This window comes from Orcinus orca, chromosome 16, assembly GCF_937001465.1.
Source record: "Orcinus orca chromosome 16, mOrcOrc1.1, whole genome shotgun sequence".
Classification (NCBI taxonomy): domain Eukaryota; kingdom Metazoa; phylum Chordata; class Mammalia; order Artiodactyla; family Delphinidae; genus Orcinus; species Orcinus orca.
In genome coordinates this window covers 19,168,485-19,181,916 of record NC_064574.1, presented here as the reverse complement: position 1 = coordinate 19,181,916, position 13,432 = coordinate 19,168,485, and the positions used below count along the sequence as shown (strand labels likewise).

Sequence of the window (13,432 nt, the reverse complement as noted above, 5' to 3'; positions counted from 1 at the left end):
TGGTTCTCTTAACAAAAGAAGGTTTGTGCTTAATTTTTTGGACACACGTTTAAAGACAGCTAATATACCGAAAGTCACCATAATGACCACGTGTTCAGAACCCCATTTAATCTTCTGTAAAATCCTAAATCCTTCTCCCAACATCTGAAATCAATTTTATCTACCTACTAAATATAACTTCATATTGGAAAACTTTGTCTGTATATGTTTAATCTTCATTTTAAATATTTGTATATAGATGGGCTAGAAACATGCTTCATTGTGAAATATCCCACTGAAAACTAAACCAAGCTCAAGACACAATTAAGGAATAGAACCTCCTCAAAATATTTTCTTAAAGGAATTTATTTTTTTATTTTTATTTTTTGGCTGTGTTGGGTCTTGGTTGTGGCATGCGGGACCTTTTGTTGCAGTGCACAGGCTCCTCTCTAGTTGTGGCCTGCAGGTTTTCTCTTCTCTACTTGTGGCACGCGGGCTCCAGTGCTTGGCTCTGAGGTTTATGGTGCGCGGGCTCAGTAGTTGTGGCATGTGGGCTTAGTTGCCCCACGGCCTGTGGGATCTTAGTTCCCTGACCAGGGATCAAACCTGCATCCCCTGCACTGGAAGGCACATTCTTTACCATTGGACCACCAGGGAAGTCACAGAACCTCCTCAAAATGTTAAACCTTACAACAAGGCTTGTATATATTTGCCTTCCATGCTTTCAGAAACAAATTAAATGATGAAAGTAAGGAGGAACTGTAGTCAGGCACCTCCAAAGTCCAGCCTGGGGCACCACGAGATTTCCTAGCCAGAAGCTGAGGGTGGGGTGGAGTGGAGGGAAACTTCTTAAATATATGTCAGTAAAACTGGAGAATGTCTGGAGACACCTGCTTACCTATCTGGGGGTAAACAAGAAGATACTCTACCTGGGATATCTTCCAAGTGATTTTCTGGAGGTTACCTTTGACAACAGAATCAATTTTGAGTTCAAAAAATTCTTGCTGGAGCTCTTCTGATAAAGACAAATATCAGGAAGAAAAGATTTCTTATAAGCCTATAAATGGGATTTGCAAATAGGACATCAAGAAAGTAGCACCTGAATTCATCCTCCAGGAAGACTAGGTGAAATATGTTTTTCCTGTCTTTGGAATGAGCTTTGAAAACGTTATACTTGAGTGTTATCAAATGAAGACATTTTAACCTCCACATTGCTATTTTAACCTCCACCTACAGATGCATTTGGTCCATGAATGTTTTGTTTGCTCCTCGAAGTTCTACGTTCTTCAAAAATAGTGGTCAAATAATATGTAACAAAACTGTGTAGGTATGTATGTATGTATGCACCCTTTGATCCAACAATTCCATCTATAGGAATATACTCTACAGATACACCTCCAACAATATGAAAATATACATGCACGTGGTTATTCAGCATTATCTGGTAATTTCAAAATAACAAAAAAGACTTAAATGTCCGAACATTAGTGCTGAATAAATGAGGATACATACAAAGAAGTACTATGTAGCTGTAAAAACAATTAAGAAAGAATTCTGTAAACTAATATGGAATGATTTCTAAGATACATTGTTAAGTGAAAAAAGCAACGCACAAAATAGTATAGTAATATGCTACTTTCTGTGAAAGAATAAAGAGGAAGTAAGAAAACTTGCATGTATCTACTTACTTTACAGAAAGAACCAAAAAACAATGATTATCCACAAGGGATAAGTGGAGGGAATGGGGTGGAAGGAGTGACATTTCTCTATCTTTTTATATAAAATCTGACTTTTGGAAGCATGTTACATATCAAAAAATTTAAAACTGAAAGATGAAAACAAGCTGAAATAAATGAATCTAAGTATTTCAAGTGAATAACATAACCACACGGAACAGATGGAAAAAAAATCTCATAAATTTATAAACACAATATTTGACTATATACTTTCAGCTTTGGGGAGAAGTAGGGAGAACAGCAAACATATCCTGAACTCTCTCTGGTAGGTGTATAGGTGAAGCAATTCTGACACTATTTTAGTTGTGGTATAGGATTAAACAAATGAGTAAATGTGTTGGTGTTAGGAGCTGCGGTTCTCACCCAAGAAGTGGGAGGACATGAATATGAAATGGTGTAAGGCAAGGAAGATATTGTGGGATGAATCTAACCTGGAGGCCTCAGTGTAATCACATGTTTTCTAAAATAAGTATCTGTATGAACACATGCATATAAATGGGTACATATGCATTATGAATATATTGTGTGCACGTAGGTGTGTACATATGTGCGTGAACGTATATGTCCATGTGTATGTCTTGTGTATTTTTCCCCTAGCTTTGACAACTGAAAGAGCTGAAAAGCAAAGATGCTCCAAAAGCAATGTGCACACGTAGCACTCAGATTTTGGTTTCTAATACCAAAGCTCCTCACAAAAATGGCTGATTCCAAGACAGGGGAGTTATAAGATCAGCCTGAAACAACTTTTTTTTTCAGAGAGTAAAGGGAGTGCTCAACAAAATTAAGGCAGCACGTCAAAAAGGCACACACAGGAGTCAGCTTAAAGAGCTCACAGTCACAACTGGGGCCATTTGAGCACCAAAGTAATCAAGGTCAGTAATGAATTATAAGCCATTGAAAACAACAGGAATCCATTCCAATGACAGATAGACAGATAAATAATGAATAAATGAGGGAGAAAGGGAAGCTCTTGCTTTCAGAATACAAACAGTAAATGGAGAGGAATCGGTGGAGTTGGAAAATCATTTTGTAACCACTGTCGTAAAGATATGTACAGTCCAGAATCATCGAGGAATGCTAAATCTGGGGGGAGAACAATTTAAAGAGGAACAGGATATTTGCATGATCTTACAGTGTCTTTCCACAGATTGCGTATTAGTTGTACACAAACAAAAGCAGTAACTAGACAAATGGTTACACATAAGAAAATGGTCTTACTCCTAGGAAAGATATACTCGAGTATTTAGGGATAAAAAGGCATGATATTTGCAACTCACTCTCAAATGGTGGAGGAAAAAAACATATAAATATATATAAATATAAATTATTCTGATATATATCTATTCCACGGCTGAGGTGGATACTGTTCGCTCAGCATCTTTTTGCTAATAATCAGTACTGATCCCCCAAACCACGACAGTGAACAGAAGGTCAGGATGGGCTATGGTATCCTAGTTCTTTTACCACAGTGATGGACACATGACCCAGAGAGGCGAACCTGGGACTCTTTCCCTTAAAAAAAAAAAAAAAAAAAAAAAGATTAATTTTTGGTAGGAGTGGGCAGGAAAATGAATCTCTTTCCTCCTAGGGTACAAGGCTGTTAAGCTATGAGCCCACAGTTACAGGCAGGCACAGTACGACCTTGAGAAGGAAAGCAGTTGTCAAGGATGGAGCTGACACTCAAAGAGATGCAGAAAGGCGGGAGACAAAGATCTCTGTGGAATCCTCAATGGTATAGCCCCTGGTTCTGATTCCTTAAAACCACTGAACTCACTTGTTATTATTTTTTCTTTATGTCACTTGTAACCAAGAGAGTTGTAAATAATACAAAGGCCGAATAATCCCACCATTTAATGGCACTTGAGGCTGGATCGAAGCAGTGTAATTTTTATAATCCTCGTTTTTCCAGCTTTCAGAGTTAGAACAAACTAACTTAGAGGACGGAAAAAAATGGCAGACAAGATTTTAGAGGCTCAAAGTCCCTTTTTCAGTAACAAAACCCAAATTGATTTTATAATAAAACATATATCCATATATCCGCTTTAAAGAAGCACCTATCAAGTATTTATGATATGCAAGAAATTTCCAACATATAAACTATACCATTCATGCAGGACAACTGTTGGGAATAACCAATTAACAGTTTATTAGTAGGCCTCGGCTCCAAAGCCCTCTCGCCCTGTCTTCTACACAACTTCATTAGCCAAGATTTTATACATCTTTACTTTCCGCAGTTGCATTAGGAAAATAAATACCTTTTTTGCCTTCCATATTCGGAACTGTACTATTAAATCACTAGACAGACAGACTTCCTCAACTTTCCTCCTAGCTCTATCCCCAGTTCCCAACCTCCAGCTTTCTTTGCTAGAACTGAGAGTTAGAAACGGAGTGCTGGATCTGAGTATGAGCAGGAAAGTCTGGGCATGTGTCACAACACTGTACGAGACTCACCGCTATGAGTCTTTTATTACTTTGCCCCCATGGATTCCAGCTATTGAAAAAATTTAATCTACCAAACCAAGTGCATTATTTCAAAATGACTCACCTTCCTATTTTAAAATTAAATCTTATAAAATGTCCATCGAAGTCTTAGCAGGAAACAATCAGTTACTGCCACAGTGAGTTGCCTTTACCCCCAAATTCAGGATGACTGAAAACAGCTCAGAATGCCAATTACTGCCTCCGCAGATGTGCACACACCTGGGGAGTCCAGCCCGGGATCCACTGCCCCACTCGAGGAACAACTCTCCAGAAAAGCTCCCGACCCAGGCCTTGCCACGGGCTCTGATCCTCTTCCCAGAAGTACAGCACTGAAAACGTGGACATTACCCCGGAGAGCTCAGTTGCACACTTAATCCAACTTTTACTTAATGCCCATATTCGTCCAGCCTATACAGAGAGAGCTGAGTTCCGCACAGGTTTTTTAAGATATTGGTTAAGAGGCTTCCCTGGTAGTCCAGTGGGTAAGATGCCGCACTCCCAATGCAGAGGGCCCTGATTCGATCCCTGGTCGGGGACTAAGAGTTTGTGTGCTGCAACTAAGAAGTCCGCATGCTGCCACTAAAAGATCCCGCATGCTGCAACAAAGATCCCGTGTGCTGCAATGAAGATCCCGTGTGCTGCAACTAAGACCCGGCACAGCCAAAATAAATAAATAAATATTTTTAAAAATAGATACTGGTTAAAAGAAAAACACATACCCAAAACAAATGGTTTGGGTGCAGATATAGTCATCTGTAGACAAAATGTGAACCATATCCCCTTGTCCTCAATCCCTTTAATCATATCATTCGCACCATCAAAACAAAGATTATACAAGTCTGTGACATTATCATAGTAAAAAATAAAACAAAAACATTACATATAAGATGAAAAAAGCAGAGTTTTAACAGATAATCTTATTAAAAGTGATTAAAAGCAAATGAAAATAATTTTTTTTAATGTAGAAGGGCTTCAAACGAAACATACAATCACCAAATCCCACTTTCCAGGGAGATTTGCTTTTGACTGATACCTCTCTAACTCCAAATATGTTCATGCCTCTAGTTCTTTATTTATCAACACTAAGCAATAGCTACTCACATCCTGATACAAAAGTTGATGAATTTAGACCTCATATTATCTCCCCTATTACTCAAGTTCTTTTATGAGTTCTTTTAGTTTAGGCTACCGTGCTTTAAATTTGTATTAGTCCTTTCTTGTTTTCTGACTGTTCCTTTTTCGTGATAGCCCATTCCTGTTTGCAGACAAGACATCATCTTGAATCTGAGGATACTAACTTAAAATCTTTACAAGTCCTTTTCCTTGAATTGTTTCTTCTGAGGACAGTTGTCCTGGTCATTCCTCTTTTTCCTGCTTCTTTGCTGCTTTTCCTCTATGGTCTCGGGATCTTTGGTGGACTATTCCTATTTAAGATGAATGAGGTTGATAATGCAGGTGGCGGATGAGGCTCTCTGCTGCTGAGTAAGTCACTTTCTCCAACAAGACTCAACCCTGAATGGGAGGCCTGGCCTGGGACTCTGCACACACAGGTGGCTGCCCCTTTCTCCCCCTTTTAGGGGTATGGGCAGGGAAAGGCAGAGAAGCCTGGGCTCCTGTGCCCCCTTGTTGTGGATGTCAGTCTCCACTTGGAGCCTAGACCCTCTTCCAGAGCAGACTGCTCAATATCTTTAGAGTAACTGTCTGACTTCAGCCTGGAGCTGAATAATCATGCAGCTACTCTGCCGACAGTCCCTTGATCAGCCACCTCCAGTTCTGGCCCTTCTCCAGGGCTGCCAGGGCCATTGTGAGGAGGAAGCACTTCTACCTCTGCTACAGACATAGCTCCTGCATGTGCTCTCAGCTGGGACTCCCTCCACAGTATTCACCCATCAGTATGATACTATGGGCCTCCCTCATCCAGAAATTCGTAACATCTCTTATCTTCGAAGAATTTATTCCCTTCTGTTCTTCCTGTCATTTCATTAAAGATCTGACGAAGAAGGGAAAATAAATGCATGCTCGGCCTACCATTTTAAAACTGGAAATCCCACAAAGAACATTTACTTAAATACCATTTTGCTTTAAGTCTTTTCTCATCTATTAATTCCTTTAATAACTAGCTCAATACTCACCTCTTTTAAGGGACTCCCTAGACCAGAACTGAAAGACTCTATTTTTTGTTTTTTTTTCTCTTGGCCGCACCAGGTGGCTTGTGGGAGCTCAGTTCCCTGATCAGGGCTAGAACCCAGGCCACGGCAGTGAAAGTCCAGAATCCTAACCACTAAGCCACCAGGGAACTCCCTAAATACTCTTAATCCTCTAAATCCTTTCAGCTAATTCTATATACAGTTATACTAGGTTCTTTCCTTTGTTTATATTTTTCCCTGTTTTTGGAACACTTGCAAGGCTGTTTCTCTAACTTGAGAAAGTTCCCCAATGACAAGGCTCATAGATGATACCCCTGTGATACCTTCCTTCCTCCACTATCCCATTCCCAACAAAAGTACTTATAAACAAAACAAGGCACACAGGAGGCAATAAATACATACTAGATAAATAAATGAGAAGGTATTCATCAAGCATTTTTGTTTAAGTAACTGTTTCCTTACAGCCTGAGTAAAGGTCTACTATACACCAGATCCTAATTCAGAAAGCCCTGGGAATTACAGAGTAAGCACTCCAGGAGCTCTCAGAAAAACAGGAATGGTGACTTAGTCCAAAGCTTTAGAGGTGGGTCTCTGACATTATCATTTAGATTTCTTCCCTACTTAACATAACGCCCAGTGGGTTCCAAGCAGAGGGTCTCTACTCAGAACTCACTCATGTCTTTATATTTGTCTTCTTTCTTCTAATAAATGATCAGAATACAAAAAGTCTCCCAACAGAAAGAAACTTGTCAACGGACACTCTTGGGCCTCCATAAAGATCTGCACGCTGAACAAAGACAGGTGATTGACCTTCGAACAGTGAGGCACAGCTCAACTGGTTGAATTTTATTACCCTTCCTGCAACACGGTTATCAGCTGACTCACCGCTCAAACAGTGATATAATCAGGTTTGGAGCTTACCTTTCTAGAAGCAACCATCAAAGACAAAAATCAGAAAACGTAAAACTTTCCTACCAGGATGTTATCAAACCTACCGAATTTGAGAGGAAGATCTGCTCTGGGTTGACAAACCCAAACAAATGGGGGTAAAAAGCTGAGGCACAGAAGCTGGGGCTAATGAGACCATTCATTTCTTTTCATCGTTTTGGTTTTTTCATTCCTAGCAGATGCTAGATAGCCCTCCACTTGGGCCAGCACACTGATTCACTTCTTGACTTTGAGAGAGAACATAAACCATTCTGACGTGTGGAAATTCCAAAACTTATGCTCTGCCCTCAACCAACAACGTGGACACCAACACTCAAGACCCTGACTTACAAAGGCAACCTCCAGCGCAGTCAGAGCGCCTGGCTCCCGGTTTGAGGGCAACCCAAAGGGCCACTGACCTACCTCTTGACGCCCTCATGCACACTGGAATGGCCCATCTTTCCTGCTCACCAAGCCGTGCTTTAATGCCATGAAGCTGACTTTTACTAAAGGCCATTTCAAAAAAGAAATATGAAATTCATAGTCACATAGAAGCATTTGACGTAAAAAAACTGTTGAGGACAGTATCCACTACGTCACATAATGTTCTCAACTGGTAAAAATTTGACTTCCCTGAGGAACTGGCCCAGTACTTTTCTAATCTCAAAGCATTTTCCCAAAGCCTTTATCAACATTACCTGACCTCGCAAACCTGAGGCCTGCCTTCCTCTCTGAGCCCCTCGCTGCAGCTATGCGGGCCGTGGGTGTCCACGTATGTACAGGTCTGCGTATGTGTTTGTAGGTGTACGTGTATTTGTGTATATCTTCTTATGCCAGCGGCCCCATCCTCTTCGGGAAAAGGTACTATAATTAAAAAAGAGTAAAAGCAAATAAACTATACTTGTGAATTTTAAATTTCAGAGTCAGGGAAGTGACAGAGAGCCTAACTTGGCTTCCTGGAGGAGTCTTCTTGCTTTTTATGTAATAAAGGAGTGAACTAGGCTCATACTCCAAGATAGTTTGGAGGGAAAGGCAGAGAGGGTAGTTTTTTTTTTAACATCTTTATTGGAGTATAATTGCCTTACAATGGTGTGTTAGTTTCTGCTTTATAACAAAGTAAATCAGCTATACATATACATATATATCCCCATAAGAGAGGGTAGTTTTTGTTTTTGTTTTTTTAAAGGCTTCTCCAGTATACTTGAGTGTTTTTATCCGCTAAGCAGTAAGTAGATATTCGTCACTACTAATATCATCCTTGAAAAGGAACATCTGCTAGACTCTGTCATCTGTTTAGGAGGGGAACTGTGTTCAATTATCTATCTGCTGCCTCAAATGCAAAGAGAAACAGCATAGGAAAAAGCTGGGGCCATCTTAGTCCTTGAGAGGATCCTACGGAGTGTGCAAACTAAAATCCTGTAGAAGAGGGGCCGTTTCCTACAAATGAAAAACCAATTTCTCTGACACTGGAATTGCCCCACTGTTATCCATTCCTGACCTTCCCTAGCAAAGTGAAAAGAGGCGTAAAGCTGTGGAGAAAAAAGTGGGTTTTACAGGCAGGTGAGCCTAGAGCCAACTCCTGACAGCGCTGCTCATTAGCTTGGTGCCTTGGACAAGTTACCTTGAAGTTTTCATTTCTAAAATTATAAAATTTATAAGAATAAAATACTTCATTATAACCACCTACTGTTATTTAACAATGTGATCTTATATGGATCTCATTTTCAGGGAGAAGAGCTCTATCCATTTGTTCTAAGAAAACAAATTATATATATAAAATATTTTAAAATAATATATAAAACACACACACACACACACACACACACACACACTCACACACCCCTTCTATGTGTCCAACAACCAACAAACCTCTCTGCTGACCAACCCCAGGGACATAAAAGACACAAAGCATGGTGGTCCTGACCTCAGGCACTTCACTTTTGTTGAGGAGACAGGTCATACATAAAAGAAAATACTGGTTTATGATTGAGAGACAGCCTATTGCAGAGGTTAGTGTATAAGACTGGGAATCAGGAGGTCTGCGTTAATGACGTACCCTTGCAAACAAGTCACTTCTTTGTGGGTCTGTTTCCCTGGCTGCATGCAGCAGGGCTGGACTAGATCTCTTTTATTCTTCAAGGTCTAAAAGTCTTTGATTTGTGATACAAGTGAGGCCCCAAGGGCTGTGGAAATTCAGAGGGGACATGCTAGCACGGGGTGTGGGAGCTCTGTGGAGGAACTGGGTGGGACTTGCACTCAGAGCTGAAGAACGGGAAGGGCTTGGGAGTCTGAGAGGAGGACAAAGGGCATCACATGCTGGAGAAGAGCGATCCAGAGAAGGGGGAGCCAAGTACCTCATTTAAGGCCTGAGGAGATGCACCTAGCCGGCCAGGTCTGCTGCCAGAGACCAGGAGGCAGGGAGAGGTCAGACCCCAAAGGGTTTGGATAACAGAGAAAAGAAGGAGTCTGGATTTTGTCCTGGAGGCAGTAGGAACAATCAGAAGTGTCTAAGCAGGTATAATTGTTAGAGGGAATCCCATCTCCCTGCCCTCCATGTTTTCATGCTTCCCTACTCCCAAGGAGGGAACAATACCGGACACATATTTTCGGCCCTTCTTAGAATTCCTCTCACTGCCCTGACCTTCTCTCACTGGGGACCTACGGGACTGGTGAGACTTGGGAAAAGGAATGAAGCACCCAGGGCCCAGGGTCCTCCCTCTGCTTCAGGGACATGCCTGCAGTTCTGGAGGATAAACTCAACTGAGTGAGTAACAGGAAGCCCGATTCTGGCCACAAGCCAGTGCAAGTCCTTCAATCTGGTCCATCAGTAATAAAGCTGATAGCTCCTATCTCCATCTCTGCTGACTATTTCCCAGCTGATCTGGAAAGGAGAGAGGGAAGAGGGGGTTTGACTGACCACCGCTACCAGCTACAAACATAAGTAAGATAACAGCAGGGCCTCAGAAAGATTAGCCAGGTGGCAGCTGGCAAGATGGACTGAAGCAGGAAAAGACCAGAAGCCCTTAAATCAGCTGTGAAGCTCCTGCAATAATCCAAGCACCCAGCGAATCATCTGTAACCACGGAGTGTCATCCAGGGGCTAATCAATAAAGGCTCAGATCAAAACATGCACTTAAGCCAATCTGCAAGAGAGTAAACCAAAGAGCACAAAAAATAAGACTTAATTACCAACATATTTCTTATCAACTAATGTCCTTTCAGAACTAGAACTGCTTTTGCTGCCTAGGGGGATCATAAATTAAAGGAGCCAAAGCAATTTTATAAATATATAAAAGACAAGAAAGGCTCACCAGTCCAGAACCCTATCTGGGCTACATGGAAGAATTCCACGATGTTAACAGGTCAGTCTTACACAGCCCCCAAATCAAGGAAGGTTGAGAGCCTCGTGAAACTTGTCCACATTCCCAAAGAGATAACCAGCCCTATCTGTTAGCATCCTCTCTGAGTGTTTCTCCTGGATTTCTAAACCTCAAGAGGTTCTGCTGTCTTCTAAGTTGGCAGACTCAGAAGCACTTCCCCAACACACTTATATTTTATACAACCTAACTAGATCAAAATCATTTCCCTTAATATTGCTATGCATACATTTGACATCCAGCCTTGGTTTGTGAAATGCCTCCTCCTCATTGCCCCCAAATGGAATCTACGGCAATGTCTGTATACCCGTCACCTTGTTTCATATCCCACACAAAGTAAATACGAATTCCTTTAAGAAGAAGTTGATAAAATTGTAAGCACCAGAGACCAGTGGCTAAAGTGAGCCCTGATACCTATGACTTTCTACCAAACTCCTTATTAGAGCTGTCAGACCCTCCTCTAACGGCCCTAATTCTAAAACACCATCCTTGAGGATTCTTCTTTGTTTCCTGTAATAACCAAAGTAAGTCACTCCATTAGCTCATGTCTGAATCTCCTTCTTCACACATGCTGCCACACTGAAGAACCTCTTCAGCTTCTCCAAAATAATTTGGAAAGTTTTTGGCAGAAGAAAGAAACTCCACTCCACCCACATCAGACATCAGTGTGTGCGCACAAGGTTCACCCGGAAACAGGGCCCATACGTTGCCCGTTAGTCAGACTCCTGATTTTACCTACTTCTTTTGACCTTCCGGTGAGGTTATTTTATGTCCATTCACTGCGAACTACATTCCTGGGATCCCACCCAAGCCTCTATGATAAACAAAAGGTAAAATCCCCTGCCAGGCAGAAGGGAGTGAATATTATAAGGTGGTTTTAACTTGGATTAGAAAATTATCCATCTGGTCCCAACAAACTGTCCTTCTGAAAATGAACCGAACCATAAAATAATTTCTGAGTAGCAGCACACGGCACCTAAAATGCTTTCTCTCTTTAAAATGTACTTCCTTTATGCCTGACCCTGTACAGGTCTGATGGCCCCATTACTTTATATTCTGTTAGCAATTGCATCAACCCCTGCATCTTTATGGGTGCTCCTGGTCTATACTCTGCCTCTGCACTTACATTTTAGAAACTTAAATTCCCCTTAAATATATAGAGGTTACATATTTTTTATTTTTTACGTCCACAAAAAGTTTAAATATTCTCCACCAAGAATTTAAAAAGAGATAAAACGAAGAACATTACATTTGTATACAGACGACAAATATTTAACTCCCCGAATAAAGTGTACGGTTGGATCCTGATAGGATCTACAGCCAGGGCCCCCGACATCACCCCGGCAGCCAATCTGTCCCCATGCCCTCTGCCCTCTCTACAGGTCACTACGGTCTGTCTCCTCTGGTCTCAGTGACTCACCGTTTCCTGAGCACCTGCTGACATGTCAGGCACCGTGTTAGATACCGAATGAGAGAAACAGACCAGGCGTGGGCCTGCACTAGAGAGCTCGCAGCCCAGGGGAGCCAGGCAGCCCTTTTCTGCCTGGAACTCTGCGCACACCCACGGCTCTCCCAGACCCCAGCACTGTGCGCCCTCCTGACAGCTGCTCCTCTCCAGCCTACACTGCAGCCGTTCCCCAAATTGCTGCCCTCCCTGTATCACACCTGTGACGCCCCTTCCCTGACACCCTGTGTGTGCTAACATACTTCACTTCTCCTTAATCCAAAGGGAATGGCAAGAAATTGCAGGCACAGTATTAATTAAGGAGGTGAGAAGGTGGTTTACTTTGGCTGAAAGTGGGGAAGTCATGTCCAGGGGGGCTGGAGTAAGGCCAAGGCCAGCCTCTCTGTGGAGGCAGAGCCCGGGGCTCGGGACGGGAAGAAAGGGACGCACCTGGCCTTCTTGGACTTCGTCCTGGCTGCAGAGTCAGGGCCGCTCCTCTTCTCTTTGGCCTCCTTGGGGCCCGAGGCCTCCCGGGGCTTCCGCACCTTCTTGGCCCCGTCCTTCTGCTTGGGCTCCTTGGGCTCCTTGGCCTTCCTGGGCTCCTTGGCCTTCCTGGGCTCCTTTGGCTCTCTAGGTTCACGCTTCCTCTTTGGCTTGGGCTCCCTGTCCTTGCTTCCCTTTGCTGCCCCTTCTTGCTCTCCTGGATCCTTTTTCTTCCGTTTCTTCTTCACGCCAGTGCCGCCTCCTCCACTGTCCTCCGTCCCGTTATGGGATGTCGTTTTCCTGGGGAAAAGGGTCTCAGCGTCCTCTTCAGCAGTGTGCAGGTCCTTCTGGGGCAGACAGGGACGGGCAACATCTTCAGTTTTGTCCTCCTGATCAGTGCTGTGGTCAAACGGGGAGGGGGATTTGTAGTCAAAATTGACGGAGGCATCAGACATTGGGGAGTGATTCAGAACTTTTAAATTTGACAACTGCAAAAGAGAGAGAGACAAGCATATTACTCTTCCACTGCAAGCTTCACACAAATAGTGGTATTAACTTTGAATGCATGGACTTGTTCAACATCTCCTGAGTGCCTGCGATGTGGTAGTTCCTCCCGTGCTAGGTCATGGGCACAGAGTGGCAAACAGGACACACATTATGTTTGCTTTAGCCCTTGTGGAGCAAGGCCCTTGTGGACTAAGTTGTTAGTAATATTATGTAGGTAATTTGTATGTAAAAACCTGAAGGATTTCCATGTTACGTGCAGAAATCTGAAACACCTTTTTAAGCTCCATTTCTAGAACTGGCAGCAACAGTCTCCCACAAAATACCTTTAGATCCTGCTAGCAGACACGAATC

At 42.5% G+C, this 13,432-nt stretch overlaps 1 protein-coding gene across 3 annotated transcripts in view; it reads right to left on the bottom strand.

Annotated features, from left to right (window-relative positions):
• Nucleotides 1-13,432, bottom strand: part of CHD6 (chromodomain helicase DNA binding protein 6) — a 212,693-nt gene that overhangs the window by 116,707 nt on the left and 82,554 nt on the right. For all 3 annotated transcript variants that reach the window (XM_004272856.4, XM_033433749.2, XM_049699558.1), the window contains one exon: nucleotides 12,542-13,062. In XM_004272856.4, coding sequence (XP_004272904.1) covers nucleotides 12,542-13,062 — 521 coding nt within the window. The remainder of the gene's footprint in view (nucleotides 1-12,541; nucleotides 13,063-13,432) is intronic.